The sequence below is a fragment of the Sturnus vulgaris genome, chromosome 1 (assembly GCF_052056855.1).
Source record: "Sturnus vulgaris isolate bStuVul1 chromosome 1, bStuVul1.hap1, whole genome shotgun sequence".
Classification (NCBI taxonomy): Eukaryota; Metazoa; Chordata; class Aves; order Passeriformes; family Sturnidae; genus Sturnus; species Sturnus vulgaris.
In genome coordinates this window covers 23,529,948-23,557,720 of record NC_142243.1, presented here as the reverse complement: position 1 = coordinate 23,557,720, position 27,773 = coordinate 23,529,948, and the positions used below count along the sequence as shown (strand labels likewise).

The 27,773-nt window shown below is 37.6% G+C and overlaps 1 protein-coding gene across 2 annotated transcripts in view; it reads right to left on the bottom strand.

Moving 5' to 3' along the window:
* The window catches only part of VPS50 (VPS50 subunit of EARP/GARPII complex), a 79,684-nt gene extending 53,054 nt beyond the window's left edge, over positions 1 to 26,630 (bottom strand). For both annotated transcript variants that reach the window (XM_088161667.1, XM_014875636.2), the window contains exons 1-12: positions 26,491 to 26,630; positions 24,120 to 24,188; positions 18,509 to 18,631; positions 17,856 to 17,927; positions 13,780 to 13,833; positions 10,683 to 10,753; positions 10,144 to 10,261; positions 10,011 to 10,046; positions 7,526 to 7,608; positions 6,197 to 6,239; positions 3,367 to 3,465; positions 281 to 421 (exon numbers count right to left, since the gene is read on the bottom strand). In XM_088161667.1, the coding sequence (XP_088017793.1) occupies positions 281 to 421; positions 3,367 to 3,465; positions 6,197 to 6,239; positions 7,526 to 7,608; positions 10,011 to 10,046; positions 10,144 to 10,261; positions 10,683 to 10,753; positions 13,780 to 13,833; positions 17,856 to 17,927; positions 18,509 to 18,631; positions 24,120 to 24,188; positions 26,491 to 26,523 (942 nt within the window). In that variant the 5' untranslated portion in view covers positions 26,524 to 26,630. The remainder of the gene's footprint in view (positions 1 to 280; positions 422 to 3,366; positions 3,466 to 6,196; positions 6,240 to 7,525; positions 7,609 to 10,010; positions 10,047 to 10,143; positions 10,262 to 10,682; positions 10,754 to 13,779; positions 13,834 to 17,855; positions 17,928 to 18,508; positions 18,632 to 24,119; positions 24,189 to 26,490) is intronic.
* Between the last annotated feature and the right edge of the window lie 1,143 nt (positions 26,631 to 27,773).

Here is a 27,773-nt window from a genome sequence, read left to right as displayed (position 1 = left end):
ACTAGTATAGTATACTGAAGACACATACATTTTGAAATGTTGGTCTTTGTTAGATGGAGGAATAACACACAGTAACACAGTAACTCCAAGATGCTAAAATTTAGTGCAATCAAAATCAACATTAAGTTATGAGTAACAAATATCTCAAATAATCATAAATGGTATTAAGAAACTAGATTAGCTACAGGGTTAACAACTGAGTCCCTGTTGACAAAAGGTACACCTATAACAGTGAAAAAAATCAGATTAAAAATCATATATATATGCAAGAATTACATACTGTACAGAGGTCTTTGTACTGTAACTTCTGAAACTTGGTGTCTGTGTTTCCTGCACACAGCTCCACATATCCAAGAACAACTTGAAACACGGTGTTGTGAATGGCTTGGGTGAAGTGCATATGTAACTGGTCCATTGCTGTCTGAAAGAAATGGAGTAACATAAAATCAAGTAGTAAAATTCAATTTGTCATATGCCATCATTTCTTAGCCATCATCTTTTGACATGTACTGTCATCTTTTTCAGTACTGAACACTTGTAAGTATATCCTCCAATCTCTCTTAAAAATACCTAACACAGATCTTGGCAATATTACAATTTGGTCACATAAAAGAGTTCAGATATTGCAAGTAAAATCCATTTCCTCTGCCATCTTCTCTCTGTAATTTACCTTTCTTTGTACACTGTCACTAGTAAATATCAATATAATATAGCTAATTATAGAATTTACTCACTCATTAATTTACCCTCCTAATCACTGATAATGTGTCAAAAAGAAATTAGTTGAGATTTGTGCTCTTTCTCCCATTGGAAAAACTGACAACTAAATCAAAAATATTTCTTTTGCAATCATTGAAAAATTAAAAGCATGATTACAAAACCTTCATTCACTTTCAGGAGTGAAGAACCCAAAGTGCAATTAAGCATTACAGAAGGACATGCACATCATATAAATAAATTTCCTATAAAACTCCTTTTTTTGGTAGAAAAAAAAGTCATTTGTTTAAAAAAAAAAAAGACTACCTTTTCCAGGGAAAAGTAACGTATGAAGGACTAATGACTATGTAACATATTAGTTTTGCCATAATCATGTCTGAGTTTCAGGTGAGGATGTTTCCCAAGTGTCCCTGTTTTTAATAAACTGTATGTAACATTATTCCATTTCAGAAACTGAATTTTCTCACTGTTTTCACGTACATGCAATCAGCAGATTTGAAAGTGTTCAGTTTCTCTGCTTCCTATTTGACATTTTTAGCTACTCACAAGAGCTGAGAACTCAATCACTCCATAAGAAATGAAGAAGCAATTCTGCTGAAATCTATTGAAAACAGCCCATCTTTTATAGCTAGTCCTAACTTGAAGAAGCCAAAGAAAACAGAATGACAAATGAAATAATGAAAAGTACTGAAGATACTGAAGGATCTTGACATTTTGTTTACCGAGAAGAGGTCAATATGGGAGAGAGATGAATAACAACGCAACTAAACTATTTTAAGGACAAGTTAAAAATATGTACTTTACTAGTAATAAAAAGAATGTGATAACCAAGTCACTCTACGATGGAACAAAGCAAGCAAAACCATATAGTAACAAATAACACTTTTGTTTTGTCAGAAATCTCATTCCTCTCCAACAAATATCTGCCTTTCCCAACATGTCATTCCCTTGACATGCAGTGAATGCATTGTATCTATTTTTGTTCAGTAAGTAAAAAATTTAATACAGTGCACTAAAAAAGCAAGTCTAATTAATCTTCTCCCCTGATTTTACATTGCAGTCTTTAGGCATTCCAATGGTTCTGCACATTAACAAAGTATGGAAAGATAAATCCATTTCTATTCTATTGCAGAGCTACACTGTTATTACAGTCAGCCCAGGAAAAAAAGAACCCAACTTTGCTAGAAAGGTTCTAATTAGAGAGATGCAAAACAAACAAAAATTTAAAACAAACCCAAGAAAGGCAATCTTATATCAGAAATGCTCCTGAAATCTTGAAAGAGCATTAAAAAAGTCAAGCATAATAAAAAATTATTGGGATTCTTGTCTGTCTCCATCAGGGGACAGGTGCTTTGATTTGATCTTTAGCAATTAAAGCTTTCTGGGGAAATCTCTTCCCTAAGTAAATCAATTCCTGTTACACTAGCACCACCACGTTCAGCCTGTATTATAAGCACTGATCCCTGACAAAACATGCCTCCAAGACTTTCATGTCTCCTGATCCCCTTTACTTCACAAGACCTTGATATCAGCTCCCATACTTCCTAACTTCTCAAGGAGACTTGTTAATTGCCTTCTCAGAGAAACAAACCAATATGAAGCCTCGAGGCAGTGCACCAAACAGAACCCCATCCCATGGGAGAACTTAGGTTTACTCTTATATACCCAGAAAATGCCCTAGGCACACACAGATGTAACTTTCAGGACATGTCCACAGTATGTGTTTGACATGCCATGGGATGTATTTTACTGCAAAAATCTATCTCCTCACATGTTCCATTCCTATCATGTTAACACTACAATATAAAATGGAAATATTCAAGGCAGAGGTGGTGCACAACCCAGAAAACAGACCTAGCTATAAAAAATAGCATTCACGTAACCCAACAGAATGCATAGTGCAAACAGCAGTATAAACAGAGCTGAAATATGCAATTGTTCCAGTTACAACCTGTCCAAAAAACTAAATGTTGCAGTAACACACCGCTTACCTTTAGCAAGTACTGTTAAATTATGTCAACATTGTAAGAACCTTTGTATACAAATATTTGGCAAGATCCATCAGCATTAGTGTGCTGGTTTTGGCTGGCATAGAGTTAATTTTCTTTACAGTAGCTAGAATGGGGCATGAGGCTGTGTTTTTGATTTGTGCTGGAAATAATTCAGCACAAATATATCATTGTTGATAATTCAGGGATGTTTTAGCCATTGCTGAGCAGGGTTTACATAGGGTCAGGGCTTTTTGTGCTTCTCATCCCAAGCCTCCAGAGTGGGCTGGGGGTGCACAAGGAGCTGGGAGGAGACATGGCCAGGACAGCTGAGCCCAACTGACCAAAGGCATATTCCATAACATGTGGTGCCATGCTCAGTAATAAAAGCTGGGGCAAGAAGACAGAACAGAGTGAAGTTTGTCTTCACAAGTCACTGTTACACATGATGAAGTCCTGCTGTCCTGGGGATGACCGAATACCTGCCTGCCCTCTGACTGCCATCACACCAAGAAGGAGGAAGGGAGCAGCTGTGTGGGGCTTAGCTGCCGCCTGGGATTAAACCACAACCATTAGGAAAATAAATTTCCATCACAGTACTCAAAGCTTCATGCTGTGATATGACTATTCATTGTGACTTCCTCAGAAGAGAAGTACTAACCTGTGTTTTTCCAAGCAGCCTGTAAGCCTGCTGAACCTTTGTATAATGATTGATATCAAAATTCTTGCATATTTTGGAAAGTGCTACATCCAATTGTTCCTATAAAAATGAAAGAAAAAATGTATTAAACACTAAATAAAAACAGGCCAAGTAATACATTACTCAAACAACAGCAAGCAAGGAAGATGTTTATTTAAACAGTGTGATAATTATGGTTGTAAAGTAACCAAGACTGTGTGTGACTGGACTGTTCTGGGATGCTTAAGTGTTACCTCTTGCAGTGTAAGTACTTCAATGTCAGACAAAGAGTTCCACCACTCCCAAGAACAAGCAAGAACAATGAAGCCAAATTCAAAGTGATGTTTACTTTGAGAAGGCCAGGAACCTCAATATGGGAGAGCTGGGATTTCTAAGTTGGTCTTCTTCCACTCCTATGAAAAACCCAGATCTGGACGTCTCAGCTCAATCAATTCAATTATAGACTTCTTAACTCTCAGACTACATGTCTTAAATTGAACTAACACTATCTGAATTAAAAGCTCATTGGCAAACAGCCGTTTATAGAATACTATATTAACACAACAATCACCTGAGAGACTACCTGAGGGAGTCAAGAAAGAAAGTAGACACACAAATACGAGTTCTGCTGCTGCAGAGTTGTGTCTGAGCATACTGAACAGCTGTGCAGCAAATGAAGTTCATTACGTAAACTAAGTGAAAAAAAATTCAATAGGATCACGTATTTAATGACTAATAAAGTTTCCAAGAATTTGACTATGTAGCTTAGTAACATAATTCTCATGTAGATGCCCTAATATATTCAGATACACAACCTAACTCTAGTTATTTTCAACCAACAATGCAAAAAATAAAAACAGAATTAATCAAAAACATATAATAAAACATAATTATCAAATACTTTCTTTCCTTGCTAGATACTAAAATCATTTCAATTCTTATTATTTAATGATCTTGCAATGCAGTCTTGATCTTAAAAATAGAAACCACAGGAGATGGGTGTTTTGTCTGTTATTGACTTTTACTTAAGCCATTGGAAAATTTTCCTTAATTACATCATTAGTCACAAAATATTTTTGGTGTTAATCCTAGAGATTTGGTTGGGGTTGCTCGTTGTACCTTCTTCCCTAAGCCAAATGGTAAAAGGACAACCTAAAGATTCAGAACTTCTCTAGAACATTACTCAGCAATTTGAATTTCAGACATACACTGATTAAAAAAAAACCCTCTTGTTTCTTGCAGAACAGCTGTACAAAGAGAAAAACTGGGATATCAAACTGCCCATGAATAGAGCTCTTAAACAGAGAACATTAATCTTCGCTGTAACAGTTTTCAATAGTTTCTTTCACTATAGCCATCTTGCATTTTATTTGCAACATGGTATAAAAGCAAGATGTGTATTAAAACCTAAATTAAAAAAAAAAAAAAAGTTAAAAAGAATGCACTTAAGTAGAGGCACTCAACTACTGACAAGACCCATTATTGAAATCCTAACTAGCAGAATATTATTCTACATTAACTAGACCACGTATTTCTCAGCAATACTCCATGGACCCTAGGATGACTTGTGTTTCTTCCACATGCACAGGCATAACTCCAGTAGAAAATAAGATAGTTTCACAGAAAGAAAGAAATATATTTTTATAAATTCACAAGTAACAAATAAAAATCATGAATGTGATTATTTAGCTAGCTGGGAATTGCTTCACCAATCAATATGGCATATTTTATCGTATTTTGATAAGACCAGAATTTGCTCTTCAAAGCTGTTACTGGAAGGAAGTAAAGATGAGTGTCCCTTTTTAAGCAACATCAGTATTTACTCACAAGGAAAAAAATGAGTGCTCACTCTGTGTTAGGCCTGTTAGAGTGGGAAGAAAACAGTCTTTCCATCAGCTCTTTTGAACTAGATATGCTCTGAATAAAGCACTATCAGAGAAAGACCAAAGGAGCAAAACCAGCTTTGCATAAAAGCTGAAGTACAAAGACATAACTGAAGAAAATAGACAAAGTTATTAAATAACAAGGTATGATAAAACATGTGCTAGTCTGACTTTCTGAAGAGCATGTGAGAACAGGTGTAGACAGCTGCTCAAATACCTCTTTCAGGTTCCTGCTAAACATTACATGTGTATGCATTCCATGCATCCCATACACATTATACATACCTATACTTCTAGACTTCTTACGAAAAGCTTGTCAAGTTCCAGCTCAAATTTACCTAGTGGTAGAGCTCAAAGAATTCCTTTTTTTCCTACCAGCTTCCAGGAAATCACTTAACATTTTATATTCCTTTGCTTTCATGATACTATCTACCAACTTAAATCAACCTTAGTCTCAGCCTTCACAGCTCTTCAAGTCATATTTCCTGTATCTTACCACTGGTCCTATCCAGCAGTTTTCAGTTTGCTGACCTCTAAAATTTCCTGTGAAACTGTGATCTCTTGTACAGCTTTATCCAAATCTACTGGCTTGCTACTAATTTACTTTTCACAACTCTTAAGATGTTCAATACTTCAAATGTTACATGACTTTTTATTTTTGACTGCTCTACCACCTACAGTGAGCACAACTAGTGAGCTGGGTCATAACATGATAACATATTACAGAGCATTTCAGTCGATTACAGCACTAAAGTCTACATGAACAACAATGGCTACAGCATCCAAAGAGAGCATTTGAAAGAAAGTACACATTCTATAATTGCTAACAACATTTTATTAGAAAGCTCTAGTACTTAGAGATTAAATACTAGCACATATTTAGAGGTTAAATATTAACATATACAAAACATCAGTATACTAATTCTTACCTCTATTTGTTCCAAGGTGTCTTGCAGTTTTGAATTTAACTCGCTATTGATAAACGAAAAAAATGTTTAGAATAAAATTACTGACTATATAAACATTTCAGACCACTTCTTATTTCCAAAAACCCTGCTACTGAGCCACAACATAGTAATTTATCATAAATCATTAAGCTGCTGTTGCTGTGTCAGACTAGCACCATCACAGCACTGCTATGTGAAAGGCATATTATTGTAGCTTTATAATGCAAGTGTTAAGGTCTAGACAAGACTCCATCCTGCTAGAATTTAACCAAAAATTCAAAGACATTCCCAAAAAAAAGGGACAAAAAAAGACTATTATGTTTTTGTTTGGAAGGGTCAAAGCAACAAAGAAATAGGCAGGATATTCTCTTCTAGCACAGAAAGCACAGTTTTCATTAAATAACCACCATATCTGATTTTAGACAACTTCCTTCTGTGAATCTTGTCCTTAGGGGCCCACATTAATTATCAAAAGACAGATTCTAGCATCTCTGCTTACTTTTCTATGCTTTAATGATACACCCATCACCCTCCTTTTTTGTTTCCATCAGATAAATTGGGTACAACATCCTCCAAAGAAAAGTTTAACTAGGAAAAAAAGGCATCAATAAGAAATGCCATTAAACACTAAGGAGAGTAGCCAGTATTTCTTTATTGTTTCTCCACATGCCATGAACCTTCAAACACAAGGACCTCTGTAATAATCTGATGTTACTACATCTCCTGCTGGAGTTTGAGCATTTCCTGCTATTCCTTTTTTTTTTTTTTTAAAGCAATGGAACCATTAAGTCTTTCTCAGTTAGAAACTGCAGATATTTGGATTAGTTTCGCTTCTGAAAGCAATTTCTTCATGTCAGCATGAAACTCTGCACTTGCTAATTTCACTGACAAGAATCAGGGTAAGATATCCTGCAGAAGCCATCTTTCTACAGGCAAATTAATTCCAGAATAAAAACTTCTCATTAAAAGCCCAGTTCCGGTATCTCTAGGCAGGAGGTTGCAGCACAGTTATAATTAACTTGAAGTTTAAACTTTACCTGCCAACATATTACAACAGTTACAAGACAATTATATAGTCTAAACATTGATTTTGTGCTATTATGACTGTGGAGACTGGTTAGTTGTGGTAGAGGGAGGTGGGAAACTACAAAGGATACTTAGACTTTTATAACTGCCTCAGTTTTACCTTTCTAAGCTGAAAATTACTTTTCAATTAAACTTTTTTTACAGAATGAGAATCAACGATCACTATTTCATACCACTTACAAATAAAATCATACAGAAGCTGACATTTGCACAATGCCACCCTACCTTATACAACTGTAGTGTTTGAAAGTGCTGGCAGCTTTCTGGCATTCCAAGCACAGTTGAATAGCTCCTGGATAATCCTCCTCCTTAGGATAAAACACAACAGAAACCTCATCTGAAGCAACAGTGCAATACCCATTTTTGCATGCTTATGCTTAAACATTAAGAATACAATATTTTGCCTCTCCTGTCTATACAGTAAAGTTTTAGAGTGTCTACTGCAACACTTAATGTGTAAGTAATTTAGAATTAGCAATATCTGAAAACACCAGGTATTATATTACCTTATGCAAACAACTTGCTGTATTGTTTCCTTATCCATACATAAAAAATACATCACAAAGCTTTTATTACAGAACGACTAATATCTTCCCAGTAATCTATTCATGAGCATGGAAAAAGGTTAGTTCAGGCATTGACAGACTGTTCCCATGGTTTACAAAACATAAAAGGAGACAAGGAAGAACACCCCCAACATTATGCCCAAATAAACCCTATTTAAGTTTGAGACACATCCAGCTCATCAGAAATTAACTTAAATGCAACTGACTCACAGAAGGCTTCAGCAACAAAGCACACACTATGGACAAGTTGTCCTAATATATAAGAAGAATACCCAGTAGGCAGACAGCTCAATTAGGAAGTATATGAGGATGTCAGGACAAAATAACAACGTACACATAAAAACGCAAAACCCAAGGATCCTACCAACATGACACAGGCATTGCCTTGGATATACCTATGATTTTTGTATTCTGTTAGACATGAGACCAGAAAGAATCTTGGAGGAAGAGAAACCCTCTTTAATAGCTAAGAGCTTCTGGATTTTGTCATAATTACATCTGTTATATTATGTGCCTTAGAGAGCTCAAACGTGAAGCTGTTACTGGAATTTCAGTCATTGATTGAAGAGTAAAAACGCAAGGGTAATTTATATTCAGCTATTATCATGCAGGAGTTTCTGCAATGAAATTGGTTTTAACAGCAACGTTCTAATGCAGATCGAATTTAGCTAAAAATCACAAAAAAAAACCCCAAATACAGTATCCATTAGACGAAAACAGAATAGTACACTGGTCTAAAAGGACTGCTGTATTTATAGCTCTTTACATCTCTCTCCACTGGAAACCTGGTACTTGCTCCATTAAGTCTAACAGAGCTCAAATCAGAAAGCCTGTTTGCATGAGATATGTTACAATATATTCCAGATGAAGCTCAGACCTGTAAGCTACTGGAGCTTCATTCTTTTTTTAATTGGGAACCCTTTCAAAATGCTCTTCTGTGAGTGGCTACTAATAGCTCTCATGCATATTCCAACCTACTAACTTCACGGAGTACAGAAAATAAATGGGCCAATATCTCAGATAACATATTGGGAGCAGACACTGAGCACAACTCTAAAACTGCACTCTGCGAAAAACAACAGTTCCAGCCCTTAAAAATCACTGACCAATTATGATAATCAGACATTAGGGTCTGTGTGTGAATGCAACACACACACCTCCTCAGGACAACTCCTGCCAGTAGACAATGAAAAGTTTATTTCCTGTGTAGCAAAATACAGCACAGAACTTCAAAGTTAATCATTGTACAGGGCTTACTGAGCAGAAAGCATTCAGGCCATCTGAAAGTGAGTGCAGTTTTGCTTGACAGAGAGTAAGAAAGTTTGCTGACAAGGTAACTTACTCAAGATGGAATTACATTCACAGAATCTTGAAAGTTAAAACTATTAAGATACAAATTCTAAATTTAATAACTAGGGATTGTCATAATGACATTCCATCCAGTATTAGCTGTAAATATTCAGCAAACTCTCAAGTTGAAATTGCTATGCTACATGTACAATAGCTGTCAATAAATCCTGAGTTTTTCTTTCATACAGTTCATCACCTTAAGACAAGATCTATTGCTCTGTGCAGTATCTACTGCATTTTCAGGCAGTACATATAACAGTACCAGAATTTTCAGTGTCATGGCCTACATGCTGCAATTTTTCCTACAATTGAATTTAAAAGCCAACTCAATGAAAAAGGACAGAAGGCTACTACCTCACAAATAAAATATCAAGCAGGGAGCCCATGTATAAATTTGTATAGCAATGTATCCATAGAAATTCTTTATCCAGACCCAGCATATCAACAGTCAGCTACATTTCTTTTTTTTTTTTCAAAAAACCAAGCTAAAGAAAAGAGGTATTAGTTGAGAGCAGAGACAAGTGAAGACTCCTCAATATTTTTACTGACCTAACTCAAGCTTCAGTGCAGAGACCTAAAGGCAGGAATGAGTTTTTGATAGAAAATAATCCCCTCAGCAGAGGGGTAATCAAAATTGATATAAAGTTTTTCTCAATTTAAAAGAAGAATAAAAATATAATTACATCCCATGCACACACCTTGTTTGCAAGAGGAAAGGAAGGGACAAAATTAAGATGACTGATGAATGTAGACTTAGAACAGCTTCAGATTATGCCAGTCTGGTAGGGACTTACCTCCAACATCTCACTCAAACGCACATCAGTTCTTTGCTAAAAAAGAAAAAAAAAAAAGAAAAAAAAAATCCAGTCATTACTATGCATAAATGAAGAAAAATATTTGTCACTGAACAAAAACAACTGTACATACCAGTGTTTTTATTGTTCTCAGAGACTTTAGCAGGCCAATAAGCAACTGTCGTTTCCTCTGATTTGCAAGTAGCCCCAAACTAGTTTGTGTGAAGCCTTCCTTTGCTATATTTAGGTGTCTGCAAGGTAAAAATTAAAATGATCTTCAACAATTCATAAAACAAAACTTACTTCTAACCAATTCTAACAATGAATTGATCCAACAAAATACATGGTAGAAAATAAGATTATCAGCATTGTTAGGGAAACTCAGAAAACAAGACTGTACCAGCAGACTACTAAAGAAGGTACATGCTCCCTTCTGCACTTGTCTGTGCATCAGTGGTATATCTCCAAAGCTTTCTTTTTCAAAGAGAACTCCCAATTGCACAAGTGAGAGCTGCAAGAGTTTGCAGCTGTTTCAGCATCTCTAATTACTACTGCTAATAGCATTCAGCACATAAACAGGAAATATCATCAGCAAGCAAACTTCCTGGGTTTACAGATTTCCTGTTAAATACTCCCCCACTTTCAATCTCTGCAGTTCCTTAAGCAAGATACCTTCTTCCATTTGTGCAAATAACTGCTGCTAACTGCAGGCCAGTTTGCAATGATGTAACACGTTCAAGCTCCTGCAGAAAGACAATAGGTTAAACAAATATACAAGTTAAACAAATATACAAGTTACACACCAGTGAAGACTACTGATTGGTAGATTTCTCTTGAGATGTTATAACAACTTTGTAGAGTTACTTTATATGTTATTTGTTTCATCATTTCATATACACCAAGCTCTGCAATGTAACATTAATATAAACTATATATTGAAATACAATTCTCTTTTGAAGATAAAACAGCTGAAATCGATTTTCATTACAGTGGGACCCCCTACATTTATATATTGCACATTTAGTCTAAGAATTTCTATACCATTAATGCATTACAATAGAAAAGCTTCAGAGATAGAAGCACAGAGTTTAATCTGCATTAATATGCCAGAGAGCTGCAAAACAAAAAGAAAACAAAAAAAAATTATGTTTCACACAGTATTTTCTTGTTTAGAAGCACTTGTGTTCTACCAATTTAATAGATGTCACATCATAATGAATGTTAATTGTATCCTGTTGACTTTCAGCTGAAAACTCTTCAGCAGAGGTGACCTGAATTTAGCTTGATTTTGACTTAGTGAAGTGCCTAGCATAATCTCAACTCCTTGAAAAAAATAAATGTTTTAATATAACTATTAGGATTTCTTTTGTTAGAACAGCTCTGCAGAAAAGTGCATTCTTTCCCCAGGCTACAGGAAAATAGATTATATATATATATATATGTAATTTTATTTTATTTTTTAATTCTGCTCATAATTTCAAAATGTATCAAGTACTTTTCATGAGAAGAGAGATTTTCACTTTGAAAACTAATCTAATTCTAATAATATGACAAGTAAAAATGAGTTCAAAGTTCAGATTAGTTTTAGATTACTCCTGGTCAGTCTACAAATCACTAAGCTGCATCTTCCACCAAAACCTGCTCCTTTATGTTACCAGTGTTGCTTTTGTATAAATAACAGTCTAGTTGCTGATATACAAAATATCTTAAACCAAATTTGAAGATTACTTTCCTCAATACCTACTTCTCTCTAAAAACATATTTTTGCAAGTACCAGAGCAATTCAAAAAGCCATTGTTTTCTTGTTCATGAGAAAACACATACAATATGGAGCAATTCCACTCCAGTCTTACCTCTTGCAAAAACTCTTTAAAATCTCTCCTTTAAACATGACTGGATGGAGAGGAATGGGGAGAGAATACAGTCTAAATACTCCCAAAGAGGGAGTCTTCTGCCCAGCATTTAGGGCTGAATACAATTTTTCTCTTCTCAAAAACAGTCTTTCACCCACTGGTTGCTCCTAAAGCATGTCTTTCTTCCAAGAACAGAAAACTGTAAATTCCTTACATGTGTCTGTGCCATGCCTATTGTGGCCAGAGGAGTGCCTGCTAGACCAGTACTTCATACCAGGCACGGGCTTCAAACCATTATAGCCCTAAACTACACTTTGCACAGTGAAAATGTGTTCAGGAGATGTGTTCAATTGCATTGTTGGTTCTTGTAATAATCTGTTACTGTAGTTGAACACTGAACTGGAGCTGCCATTACAAGTTCACACAGCACAGCAGGAGGTTCATTTCAGGAATCAGTGGGAAAGTGAGACCTACAATGCCCACCAGAAACCTCCAGTAAGTCTACTGACAAGGCCTGTGCCCATAAGTAATACTGAAGGGTGATTGACTTAATCAGGCACAAATGCACTTAAGAAAAGCTTTTAAAAGATTTTTACTGGCATAAGGAATTTTAAACTGTCCCTTTGGAACATTTGAAAGCACTACTAGGTATGAAACAGCTGCACCTCACTAAGATGTCTGCAATCAGAACATTAACATTACACAGCAAAAAACGCAGGAACATTTACTGCAGTTCCATTATGCAGTGAGAGGTTTTCAAAGTGAAGCTCCTGGATTCAAAAAAAGCAGCACTCCCTCAAAACTATCAATTTCAAACCCACACAACAGTGAAATAATAGCAGAAGATTTTTATACCATACAATTACCCTTTCTCCCCTTTCTACAATATCCTTGTGAAGACTCAATCACAGTAGCACTTACCAGCCTCCTTCTGCAACAGCCTCCCACCTCACCCCTTTAACTAAAACTGAAACAACTTTACTGTTACAGCTTTTTTCTTCCACCTGCTATTGCAGGAGATGACGAATGCAATGGTCACTTCTCCCCCCTCCATTGTTCTTTAAACAGCAGCACTCCTTTCATCAGGCAATAATGCCAGAACACAGATGGCAACTAAGACTGGCCATGAGAACAAGCAAACAAAAAGGGGCATTATGTCCTCTGGATAAGAGGAAAAGAGCTGCAGCTCCATTGCATTTACCACACGTTAATAGCCAGGAAGCCATCATTGTTCTTCAACACTCCCTCCAGCTTCTTGCCCAACATAAGAATTGCCATCATCACCAGTATAACAATGGTAATGTAAGGCACTGTACACAAACAGGAGCATTCAACACAGGATCATTCTCAGACTAACTTAATAACAATCACCATTTTCACTTTGCAGAATTGCTTGGATAATACTCCCCCGAGCACATGGTGTGACTTTTGGGGATGGCTCTGTGCAGGGACAGTTAGACTTGATGATCCTAGTGGGTCCCTTCTAACACAACATTCTGTGACTCTGTGATTCTCACAACTGTCTGAGATTAGTGGCACTTAAGTGATCTTACGAAAAATCACTATTGCTTTCTCTTATGGAGGAAGATGTGACACCACTCCTAAACAGGGGCACTAAAGCAGCTCCTGTTCCAAGTCCATTACAGGTATTAGCTAAGCCTGTGAATTCATGAACTCTGAATGCTTCAAAAAGCTTTGTGAAATGACTATATGCCAAAATCTTTATTGTCTTAAGGACATTCAACTCAATACACCATTGGTTTTCACTGTAGAGACAGAGCTTTAGCATACAAAAACAGCTGGTTCCAACCAGGCACTAACACCCCTACTACAATTACTATAATGACACAACTGCAGCATTATAACAGCACAAAACTGAGCAGTTTATTCTTGAAAAGTAAGTGTTAGTGTCTTACCTCAACATATGCAGGCTGTTTTTCAAGGATTAAATCTGCAACTTTCTTAGATACCTTAAAAAGAAGAACATTCCATGTGATACATAGCAATCTCAATTAAGTAGGCCATGCCCGTACTAAGTTCTACAACTTTGTGATTCTCTACCATTAAGTTCTGTATTTTTCAAATTTATTAATAAATATTGCACAACAAAATATAAAAAATTTCTAAAAACTATGATCAGCTTTCTTTAGAACCAAGATAAGAGAAAAGTTCACAATTCTATCTAGTGATTAGTGGACATTTTTAGACTACTTACTTAACTCTCTGCTTGTTAAGAAACATGCTAGAAAAGCAAATAGAAATATTTTGGGACACTGCAAGTATTTACATTTTGCTCATGCTATTGCTAGAGTACAAATTTATGTCAACCATACAGCATGCTGTGCTGTCTTGGGCTGGGGTACTCAGTTTTTTCTAAGGTACCTGGTATGGGGCTGTTTTGGACTTGGGCTGAAACCAGTTTTGATAAGACAGAGGTGTTTCATTTGAGCAGTGCCTGCAGAGAATCAAGACCTTTTCTACTTCTCAAGCCACCTCACCAGCAAGTGGGCAGGGGGTGCACAAACCTTTGAGAGGGTACATAGCTGAGACACCTGATCTCAACTGACCCATGGGCTATCCTAAACATATGGTGTCATGATCAGCATATACAGCTGTGGGGAGAAGAAGGAAGGGAAGGATGCTTGGAGTCATGGCATTTGTCTTCAGAAATAATTGCTACACATAACAGAGCCCTGCTCTCTTGGAGAAGGCTGAACAGCTGCCTGCCCATGAAAAACAGTGAATTAATTCCTTGTTTTGCTTCACTTGCTTTTTCTTTACCTATTTTTTAGCTATTTCTTCTGCATTATCTACCTTCACCTTAACCCATGAGCTTTTTCACTTTTACTCCTCCCATCCTCCCCCCATCCCACTGGTAGAGAAGTGACTGAGAGGCTGTGTGATACTTCATTGCCATCTAGAGTTAAACCACAGCATGTTTAACGTAAGGACACCTACCTTTGAGACTGATACTGCATTAAACTCACTACTATTAACTATGTCATAATGAATATGCACCCTCTATACATTATACCCTGTCCTTAGAACACAGAATATGTGTATTTTAAAATTTTCTCCACTCCTCTGAGTAAAATTCTAAGTAGAATGCTCCTGAGAGCTGCTGTCTGTATTCAATTTAAAAACTGGGCATTGCTACCTTAATCAATCTCTTGTCCACAAACACAGAAGCTTAAAAAGAAATCCAAAAGTAATAGTCTTATAAATGCCAACTTGAGAATAGTGTATTGTTTTTCATCAAGGACTAAAAATACTTAAGAAATGGTTTCAAACATGACAAATTGGTATTGCTCTATATTATTTTGGGGGAACAATATTTCCAGAAATGGAAATAAAATAAAACTGGCTATGACAGCCAGCCCACAATGCACTACTGGCAAAGAGAAAAAATAGTTTCTTGTAAACTTGACTGCTTAGGCAAACATAGCATTAAGTTGAGCTCTTCAATCAGCATTCCTGCAACAAACTTACATTGACTCCACCAGCTCAATTCCCATCCTCTGGAACAGCACTTGCACATAAATGGTGTTTGAAGTATTCCCATGTCCTTAGGGGGCAATGTGGACAAAGGGCACATATCCAGCTATGCTTTCCTCCTTCCATATCAAAAGCAGGCCAGAACGACAAAGCAATTTTAAAACTTTTCAGTTGTTCCTAACCTTTTAGTTGTTCCATAACTAATAAAGCTTTCCTCTGCAGGACAGCAAAAGAACCACTCCAGAGGGAGGTGAGGTCAGGATAGTACATTATCAAGCCAAATGCTACATAAGCCTACATGATCCTGGGGCTCTTAAGAAATTTTCTTCACTCCACAGTCTATGCATTGTGAAATTTTCACCTTCTTTTTTCAATATATTCTTCATTCTAGTCTTGTGCCTGTAAAAAACTAGGACATGGATATACCTGCTAGTTATTCAATGCTCTAGTACAAACCTAACAGTTTTATTCTTCACTGTTAAGCAATGTTCAAGCAGTATACATGAATAAAAGATACATTTCTTTTCAGTTTTTACACTCTTTGTTTTGCAAGTCCTCAGTTACCCTTAACTAATAACAACCTCAACATTGACAAGCACCTGCCACAGGCACTTTTTCTTCTTTCCCAGAACTTAGTGATACTACTTTTCTTTCTGAGGTTCCAAGCTACTCTCTCAGGTAATTTTTCAGATGAGCAATATTATCTTCAGTTACTTAATTTATTTCCAAACTGTCACACCCCTTTTGGCATCTTCCATACAACTGTGCTGTGCTAAGTCTTGGAATCCTGAATTGCAACTGCTAGCACTGAATGTGACCACGGTTATCAATGCCTGCCAACAATGTTTGCTGAAGGGACAAACAATTTTCTCTTTCCTAATCACATCAGTAAAAAATACTTAATCTCCTGAAGAAAAAACAACATAGCTAAGTATATTAGATTACTAATTAAAATGAAGTCTAGCAGACATAGAACTAAAAAGCCTTTCTAATCCAAATTATCTGTACCAAGAAAATTACAAATTAAAGTTATGATACACACACTAAAAAATGTTTGAGCAAGTTGGGATCCTTACAGTGGAATGGAAAACTAATGAGCAAACTACAGAAAACAGGTCTATAGTGACCCTGAAAACAACAGGATGACCAAGATCAGCTGTGCAAAAGGAGATAATAACAGTCAAGGAGAAATGGAAGATCACAGCTCTAGTACATGTAACTCACACTCATCTAAGTGCTTTGCATTAGAGAAATTTAGAAGTTGCTGTCATCTCCAAACTACTATTGAAAATTCCTCTTCCAGCTGTAGGCACAGACATTGAAGTGAAAAAGGCAGTATTTAGTTCTTTGCAAAAGCAGAGGTAATGTGTGGTATGTCAACAGGCTTCTTGAATCCTCTAATAATCTATTCACCATTAAAATATTTTTAGGACTGAACTGACAACTTACAACATTCTGCAGTTCTATCTTCCATGAAAGACACTAATGTCCTTCAAGGCAGACAGTTCTCTAAATGACCCATCACAAGATAAATGGATAATAACTGAGACACAAGAAGAAAACATGCAACAGTCTCCCACACTCTACCAGAAAATATGACATAAGCACATGAAATACATCATATAAGAAATTTTAGCACCTTGGCAAATGCCCAAGGAGGAAATAATTCCTTCCTATACCAGAAACATATTTTGGCAAGACCATGAAAGAAAAAACAAGCAAGGAAAGAAAAAACAAGCAAGGACCAATCCTGACTGGGGGGATGGTGAGGGAAAACTGGGCACGTTTCTTTTCAAAAGTTTTGGCTTTGAGAGTTTTTACCTGTTTGTATACTAAAAAAAAGGCACATCTGGCCATATTTACTGGAAGCCTTGTGCTCAGTTCTCTTCCCTATTATTCATTAGCTGCATGCACTTTCCAGTTCAAATGTTTCAGCAGCAGCCATGCCCTGAAACTACTCCCCCAGCTGCAGTTAGTTCCCATCCTGCAAGCAAAAAAATGGCCAAGACATTGATAATACATATTAGGATTATGCAGTATATCTTAGTGAAGTTGTCTCAGTCTTGAGAGCACTTCCTTGCAAAACAAGGTCACCACCAGGTGGCCTCTTAAAATTTAAAAAAACCATCACCACCACCACCCAGACACACAAAAAATTACATTTTGTCTTACATTGCCAGAAATCCCTCAAAGAGATACTACTCCACTATTCAGCACTGTGTTGAACATTACAAGATAAACATTCAAAGAGTCAGGTTTCTAAAAAAATAGTGTTAAGTACTGTAAAAAAAGCAAATGTGCTAACTAAGATTTACTTACATGATTTCATATGATTTAGTGATGATTTCCCACTATAAAGGTACACAACATGATATTAAAAAAATCCTCAGTATCCAATGTGTTAAGAAATTAAATCTTTTTCAGTTACACTTCTTGCTAGACTTATAGACAAGACAACAAGTTGTGTAAGGGTACAGAAGAAAAAAACTTTACTTACAGCAGCTTGCTGTTGTTTTAGTTTGTCTCTGTACTCTTCCAGTTCTTGAAGGCTAAGTACTGGAGGAAGCCTCTGCATTTAAATAATAAATTGAAATCAGTGAGAAATTAAAGACTGTTAACTCACACAGTATTAGCTAGGCAATCAGTTTCATTAAAGAAACATTCTTATGGTTTCTGTAATCTGCAGAATTAATCTATTTTTTTCAAATGATGGATACTGAAATCAGTTAGTGTTGATATACAACATATGATAATTGCCTCATATAATACTATAATTACCTCAAAGTTACTTTATTTTACAGCATATATATACACACACACAACCACTCAATCACAGAAATTATTGTTTCAGTCACTTTGCAAAAAAAACCACACAAAATATAGAACAGATTTGTTTCCTCAGCTATCTTGACTTTTTCACTACAGTTTAAATTATGAAATGCCTGTTAGCACATTCCACCACATTAAAAAAGAGACTATATTCTATATATATGCACCAATACTCTATGTTAGAAGCTCCACACAACTGCAAGATGACATAGGGGAGTACTATGTTGTATAATGAAAGATCTAAGAAACATTGAAACAAGGATACTTTTGGTCTTCATTTTTTGTTATGTTACCATTTTGTCTTTTAAGATGACAGCTTACCTCTAACTCATACTTCACGATATCAAAGGAGTCATTGGAAAAATAAACTTCTTCAATGCTGTTAATTATTTCCTGTTGTGCCTGAGGATCAGTTGGTTCTTCATGTAGTTCTCTGAGCTCCTCCTGCACAAAACAAGAGAGGATTTCCATAATCTAATAATCCATCCTAGGAAGAACAACATTTTAACAAAACAAATTTTATCTTTCAAAAGCCACTTCCAACATTAGCACAAGAAGAAATGTCAAAATACAGAAAGATCAGTATACTGTGGCTTGTACTTCCTATTAGGGAGAGAAAGGCATTTAAAACATCTCAAAAAACATAATGGAGACTTCAGCATTGCAACCCACTTAAACACTTCTTCATCGATACACTTATGGCACCAAGTGCATGTTGAGTCCAGTTTTTCGCTCCTTAACTTTAGAAATTATCATAATAAACTAAAAATAAACTGGCAGACTATTTCTCCAGAAGAAAAAAACTGCACATAACAAAACAAGTAACACCTGAATTTTTTAAAACAGAAGAACCCTCTTTGTAAACGACAGGTAGACAGCGTCACTACAAATGCATAACTTTTCAGCTCAGCCCTTACATTCACTGAAATAAAAGTCATGCCATGCTACAGGTAAAACCAGAACAGATCTGCCTTCTTTGCACAAGATTAACAGCTCTCAGATTTTAGCACAGTGGTTTAAGCAGAGATGTGCTGTCAGCTTTCTGAAAGATAATATTCCAGAGATAAGCATCCCCCTCCTTGCTGTCACGATCTCCTCTGGAAGGTCTCCCCAACAACTCAGATGCTTCTAGTGTTTGAAGCAAACCTAGGACTCAGTCTGAACCTCCTCTTCCTCTGCTGTGCTGGACACTGCAACTCATACTGGCCCTTAAGAAAGCCATTATGGACACATATTCCAGATTTCATGTTGGAGTGCCTAGGAAAACTGCTAAAAAAACATTTTATCCTGTCTCAGAAAGATCACTCATCTGTTTCTTGCCAAAACACTAGCCAGGAAAACATTTATTAAATGACAAGTTTTTTCTTTACCTTGTTCATTTTTTGTAGAAAAGCAGTCTTGTTAGAACAACTCTCCAGGATAAACTTTAGCTACTACATAAATTACACTATATGACACCAGACTTTCTGTCATGATAACGTGCAGCTTTCAGCACATCATGTTCCAGTAGTTTGAAGAAACCAACATAGTGAAGGCCAATTTATTTACTCACCATTAAAGGAGGCAACCATCCCCAGCTAAAGTTTATTTGCTGATACTCCATCTTCCTCATCCTTTCAATGAGATACACAGTTTTACTATATAGAAATAAGCCCATAGATTCAGGGGTCTTGGCAAAGGGCTAGTTTAGCTCTGTGGGCTTGGTACTCACACATGTTCAGCAGTAGAAACTCTCCAATCAATAATGGGCCAACACAGCCTGCTACTCCAAAGTTTTATTCAGCAAGGGGCTTCACCTCCCACCTAAAACTTGTGTCACTTGTGGTGCCAATTGCACTTTTTTTTTTCCCCAGTACTTTGGGATCATACTTTCATGGAAAAACAATTTATCCTGTCAGGTTACCATTAGTGCAACCTTCAGCAGCAGGCCTCTCTCATTATGCCACCTAAATAGACCAGTGAAAGACACCATCTGGGAAGGAAAAGAAAGAAGGAAAAAGAAGTCTGACAGCTTTGCCTACTTGAAGAAACCATTGCTAAATAAAACACAGTGCTCACATCCACACACATCTCTCATCATTTTGTCTTTCTGTTCTATGGAAGTAGGAGTTTACAGTCTAGAAGCCTGTGGCACTTCCTTGACATGTATTTCAGAAGAGTCATCTCATTGCAGACTCATCTGAAATGCAGTTGAGCAAGTTTTAGATGTCTACCCAGCTGTTTCCCAGTGCATCACACTCCCACTCCTTTTTATGTTATGTTGCCTGTAGCAGGAAAACCAATACTTCTCTGTTGAATGAAGCATTACTGGTAAGGAGTAGAAACAAACACTCTCTGCATTCCAGTCACTATCACCTAAAAGACTGGGAAGTGAAGACACTGAAAAAAGTTAACTGATACTATTCAGAGAAAAAATAATTCTAAACAGTTTCTAATCTAGTTAAAAGCTGAAGTTCAGCAACAGTCTCTGCACTTTTATCCAGAGATTACCAGGGCCCAAGTTTGTGCTATACTCATTTGGAAACAGCCTCCCTTTCGATCATAAGCCAAGAACACACCAATGAATATGCTGCTGATTTATATCCCTCCATTCAGAATATGGATAACACCAGTGCTAAAAGCTAATCCTAAATACCAAGATGAGGGCTGTGCTCAACAGATTCAATTAGCAGGTATAACTGCAACACTGCACCACTGTGAAGTAAAAGAAGTATTAAAGCATTTATATATGTATCTGTATACACCCATGCAAACACAATCTTTGAATTTTATTTATACACAAAAATATATTTAGAGATTACATTTGTCTTATGATCACAGAATACAGAGTTTGAAGGGACCCACAAGGATCATCAAGTCCAACTCCTGGCCCTGCACAGGACCATGCCCAAAAGTCCCATCATGCGCCTGAGAGCATTGTCCAAATGCTTCTTGCACTCTGTCAGACTGGTGCTGTGACCACTTCTCTGGAGAGCTGTTCCAGGGCTCAACCACCCTTGGGTGAAGAACATGTATCTTGTACCTAATCTAATGTATGTATTAAAGTATATTATACTGTATTATACTCTAATGTAACAGTATATATTTCATATAACAACATACATATATTATGCAACTATATATAGTTTATATAATAATCTAATATAGTTCTATGTATTTTATATAACAATTCATGTCTATAATATCATAAAATACAATGCATAACTATATCTATAAATCTCCTTTGCTTTTCCTCCCTGCCCCTCTCTCCCCCTTCCCCAGCTAGGGAAGGCAGTACCATAGAGAAGTTTGTGGTATTCTGTAACTTTCAGACAAAATGCCCAGAACCTCCTTTTGATCTTTCCTTGTTCAATATGTATAGAGATTACTTATTTAAAAGCTCCCACTCTACCAAAACAAAATATTATACTTTGAAAGCAACTCCCCTGATGGAGAGAACAAGAAAGCTTATCCATACAACACATCTTGGCTACACTACCCCTTAATGTACTGCTGAAAAGCACTCAGGTACTGCTGGGGAAATAGAAACTCACATTCCTATATCTATAGGAAAAACATTTAAAAAAAACCCTCAGTGTTATTTACCACGATAAGCTACAAAGTCAAATAATATTCATACATTGCACATGATTATCATCAAAATAAACATAACCTAATTCAAAGTCAACTCACCATTAATGCAACACACTTGAATTCAAGCATGCAAAATACCTACCTCAGCCCTTTGTGACAGAATCTGCTAAACAAAACTGTTATCAGCTTGGGAAACAAAAACAGAAAGGCTCAAAAAGAATTAATTTCCCTGGCTAATCAGGGTATGCCAATGAAGTAAGGTATCTCAGTGAAAATAGACATTTTGTCCTTCCACAGACAATTTTCTCTCCTAGATATCAGAGAATCATTAGAGAACCATGGAAGGGATCTTGAAGATCATCTAGTTCCAACTCTCCTGTCATGGACACCTTTCACTAGACCAGGTTGCTCAGAGCTCCATCCAAGCTGGCCTTGAACACTGCCAGGGATGGAGCATCCACAACTTCTCTGGGCAACCTCTTATATCCAGCCTTGCAGTTCAGATTTAGCTTTTCTACAGACTTTATCACAGATTCAAATTATCATACACTTACTTCCTACTGAGATACTTCCCTATGTGAGTTGGCTGCATAAGTCTGTATTAACAACAAGTGAAGCAAGTTTGCTAGTGATTTGCCTCCATATGATAAAAAATTGCAATTTTTCAAAATAGTAGCAGAACTTATTGGAGTACTAGTTAACGTGAGTGAATACACTAACAATTCCATTGCCTAAAAATAAAAAATTGAGAAGTACAGTCATCACTTCATCATACTCACCAGTCAGCAAACAGTCAGCAAATCTACAACTTTCAGATATCAAGACCCAAAAGAATTTTGCTGGTTTTGCCTTCAGGGGATGGAACGTCAGCATATTCTTCTTCCTGTCCTCCAGATTTCTGATTTGACCTCCAAACTAGTGTGATAGTCCCTCATCTCAAAAAGCATGGGTTTGTACCTAGGGTTGGCTAACCAATGGTTTGTGCTTTTTCCAGCAATTCACACTGGCCCTAATTCATGCTGACCCTGCAGCCTTTCATTCTGTATAGCTTTAATGCAGCTTTTGAAGTTTTCAGTAATATTTGCCCTAAATCAGTCTGAAGATATCAATTTGAATGTGGAAGTGTGATGATGAAAGTGCAGCATCCAAACAGCTTCTTGAGACTTCCATGATTCAAGAGATAAACAAAAACAGTTATTGCTACACAGTGTAGACTTATCAGACATATAACATCAAACCATTACAGAATGAAAATCCAGCCAAGATACCCTACATCTACTTTTAGCCTGAGAGCCAACTTGGCAAAAAGACAGATTGAAAGTGGTTGCTCAGGGAGTGGCAGGAATCTGCAGTTGTGAAATCTATGCCATGGAAATGTGACAGTTTTTTCAACATTGCTGCAACTGAATGCTTCTGCAATTTGATATCAATATATTGGCCACTGTTTAACAAAGTATAATGTACCAATTCAGAGACTCTTACTTGATTTTTTAAATATACAGCAATGCTAGTTTTCTGATCTGCCTCAGCACAAGCAACATATTACACAATACTTATACAAAGAAACACAAGGGATCTTTCGGTTTGATTTTTTAACTCTTGTAAAACAGGTCACCTAATTCAAGTCAGCAATTTAAGTATCTTATTGGTTAAAGGCAAGACCAAATTCATAGAAAATAATAGGCAACAACCACAGAAGTCTTGTGAATCCTCCCCTCAGATCAGCAGGGTATAAGGAACAGTAAATTATTTTGACAATTTTTCCTTCATACACAGATCACTCAGCATGTCTTGTGAGATGACAGTGAGCTGGCTTCATTTAAAGAGTAAGACCCAAAACTACCAAGAACTATTGCTATTATAAAGATATAACTTTTAAAGTAGAACATGAAGTTAATTATATACGCTAAAGATTAAAACTATGAAATTACAAAATATACTTACAGCACCAAAACCATGAAGAAACGAAATGTTAAGACTAGAACTATACAGGCCATCCACAGAGCATCTACCTTGAAAAGTAAAACTAAAAAAGGCATTTTTCTTTATCCTTCTTTTTTTTTAATTCACGCCAGCAAGAAGCCTAAAGGATATTAAGATCAGCATCCAGTGACAACAGAAAAGTTTCAAGAAAAAAATTTTCATGCAAGTTCATTTGGTGTTGGTGAACTGATTTATCTCACAGCTCTTAACTAGCTCATTAAAACACTTGAAAAGATTTTCAGCAAGAACTAAAACTCTGAAAAAAGAACAACAGCAAACCTGGTGTTAAGGGGAAAAAAGGACACAAATATCATTAAACTATAAAATGAAAAACTAAAAACAAAGGGAGTGGGAGGAAAGGGACATTGTATCATACCTTAGTAGGAATCCGAAAGTTTTCAATAGGACTGAGGTCATTAACACTCTCCTGAGGACTTCTTAGACCCTTTAAAATAATTTTAATAATCAATTAATTTAAATTCCTTTATGTGTCTTGCAATCAAGTCTTACCTGATGCTGAATAGATATCTACAGATCCCTTAATAAATACTCTGACATGTAGCTGGAAGGCTAAGGCCTCATTCTAGAAACATTTAAGCATGACCATTGGTATATAAATTACGCTCCTCAAACATCTAAGCATTTCCAGTTTTATGCTGCAATATGTACCTTTTCAGTACAGTTCACTAACATTTTCTTTATAAAACTCACTCACATCCTCCTGTCAATATCCAGATGTTCTCCTAAATTTTAGAATGAGCACGTGTCAAAAAAAATAGCATACTTTGTTCCACTAACTTAATGTAATCAAATATCTGAATTCAAGTTAGGTGCCACCTAGTCTATAGCAAAATAATTTCTGCTTGATAGCATATTTTTCTACTTACCATATTCCACTACTAGGACTGGCTTTCCCTATATGTGACTGAACTGAAAAGGTTGCATAATCCACATTAGCTTCTTTATATAACTATTACTCGTTAAAACACATATAACCACATAAACAGCATGTATGTTTGTGGAACATCAAACACATTCACAATTTTCATAGAAAGGTTTGGGTTAGAAGGAATCTAAGTGTCATGTAGCTCCAAGCCCTGCCATGGGCAGGGACACCTTCAGATCAGGTTGCCCAGGGCCCATCCAACGTGGCCTTGAGCACTTCCAGGGAAGGGGTATCCACAACTTCTCCTGACAACCTGAAACAGCACCTCACCATTTCATGCAGCAACACCACACAACTGGCTGCTTAGCATATTTTCTGCCAGCTCCCTAGGCAGCAATGAATCTACACATTCAAGTCTCAGATATGGTTCTGACTCCAGCTTCCCTTGAGACTTCAGGTATCAGGCAGACTTCTTTCCTGCTCTTGTGATTGATGCTAACAGTATTTTTTCCAAGTCCCTTTCTGTCCCTGGGTACCTATACTTCTAAAAGGACCTATGCAAGTACTATGTTAGGTTATGGTGATACAGTTTGTATTTATTCTTTGAAACTAATAAAGTGTTGTAAATCACTTCAGAGGTAACTACTACATTTTACAACTGTTTCATCTTCCCAAGATGCAGAACTTCTCCATTTTGGTTTTGATTCTCAGATTTTGCTGCGCATCACTTGAAAACATCCTCCCTCTGCAGCTGCCACCGTCAAAGGTGACTCACCTCTATGCATCAGAAATTCAAAGTATGCAAAGCAACTGCTGCAGTTTCTCATACTTCACACGAAACCTTCCCCAAGTCCTCTCAAAAATATGCAGTTCTAGTGACTTATCTCCAGAAGAAACAGAAGGTTTCACTTATCAAATAGTCAATGGAACCTAATCTTCCAAATGACTCAAAATTGCCTAAGTTGTATCATTTGCAGAAGACATCATCTCCACACTGAGCAGGCTTCCCAGCACTCCTCCTAGCCAAGCTGAAAATGAATCATGCACCCCTCTACTGAAGCGGAACAGAACATTATTCTGGCAATTCCACTTTCACGTAAGTGTTCCTTTTTAAGCCCTACCTCCTGCATAAGGATCACAACTCCGAGGGCATAGTTTTAGGGAAAAAAAAATGTTTCTGACTTTTCCATGATTTTCTATAACTATCTAGAATATCTGATGTGGGCAACACAAGTGATTTTTTTAAAGTTCTCCAATTAGACACAGATAAACAGGGGTATCTTATATATGCGAGTAACTGGAACGTTCTGCTGATACACTTCCTTAAAAGGACTCTCAGCCTTAGAAATATTGGTCTAAACGTAGGCTTAGGTCTACAGAATCCTGGAGACAACCGGTCCAGTTGGCACACAGCAGTGAGCTGACAGACACACACCGAGTGCTCTGGCACACACCCACTGTGTGCCCACCCAAGTATGTCCCTGGCACCTCCTGAGCCTCGCCCCCCTTTGGACCAAAAGCACTTGCTGCCAGACAAAGCCATGTTACAGAACCACAGCCCAGCGCTCAAAATTTTATGTCAAAAAAGCGAACTGACACAGGCCTGCCCTGTCATCTTCAATAGCGATTTCTCCGTTGTGACATGGGCTAAGCGTTGGCACCTGCGCACGCTGCCATTTCTCGGCGTAAAGAGAAAAACAAGGTGGATGCGTGTGCAGCGAGAGCTCACACGCCCCAAGCCTTCCTCCGGGCAGGGCAGAGGGCGATGTCCGCGCACCAGCGGCTCTCCGGAGTGCCCGGCCACGGCGGCCCCGAGGAGAGCCCGGCTGTACCCCACCTCCCCCCGAGAAGAGCCGCTCACCTGGCGGGTCATCAGCGACTTGATCTTCTGCATGATGGCCCCGCCGCCGCCGCCCCGAGTGCGCTCAGCGGCCGCGCAAGGCGCCGGGGCACGGCGCAGCCATGTTGGGCGCCACCTGACCGCGCCCGCGCACGGCTCTCTGGGAGCTGTAGTTCCGCGGCCCCCGCCCCACTACAAGTCCCGGCAGCGCGGCCGGCAGGGCCGGCCCTGGAGGCGGTGTCTGAGCTTTGAGCTTCGCCTGTGTGGATTTGGAAGCGGTCAGCTAAGAAGACGGAACGAGGTTTTGTTTATGGAGACAAGCTAGAGCGTACACGTACACGAGGAGAATTTCCCGGTTGTCTCGGGTTATTTCGGGTGTTAGGCGCAGAGCGCGTCTGGCCTGTTGGCGGGTGATGGATGTAGTTTTGCGTCGCCCAAACAGGCTCGTGTCACTCTATTTAGTTGTATTGATAGCAACTTAAAAAAAAAAAACACACACGCACACCCCAAAACCCGCCAGATAGCTTTTAAAATCTACTTTATATCAGCACAAGAAAAGAAATGTGAAATGTTACATAGTGATTCATTTCATTATAGAAATACACCTTGGGATCAATATAAACAAGAATACTGAATCCAAAGTAAAGCATGGACATGAGACACAGGAAAAAAAATAATCATTATATTTGTTTAAATCACTTTGCTGTGAATTGTTGGCTTTTTGTTTTTATGTATTTTTTATTATTTTTCACTATAATTATGACTTGTATCCACTTTTTATGTATAAAAAAACCGCGGGAACATGAACAAACTTGTTACTGCTGTTACCTGCTTGCTAGGAGTGTAAACTGAAAACATGTTTAAGCCTTGTCCAGACCCGGTGGGGGCTTGTAGCCACTGCTGCTTGAGTGGTAGCCAACATGTTGAGGCTTGCTCGGGCTTGTACTCCAGCACAGTAAGCAGGACACGACCCCACCAGAAGCTGCCGATAAAAGGGGCAGTGACCAGGGGTAGGACGGATGTACTGGCAGAGCACAGACTCCCTGTGTGCCCAGCGCTGCTTGCCCATCCTTATCAACGCGTTAATGAATTGCCTTATTGATTGACCTACCCTATTGCGGCGAGTAACTTTATAACAGAAAGAATTTATCCTACAGTCTTTGCTTAAGTGGAGACAGCATTCGACGGTGAGAGTACCGGCACATCCACGGTGGCATGGTTGTACCCGTAGAAAAAGGGGTTTTTTTTCCTTCTCGAGTGCATGTAGGTCAGCTCCGGTTGTTTCCTCATCCCGCTGTTACTCA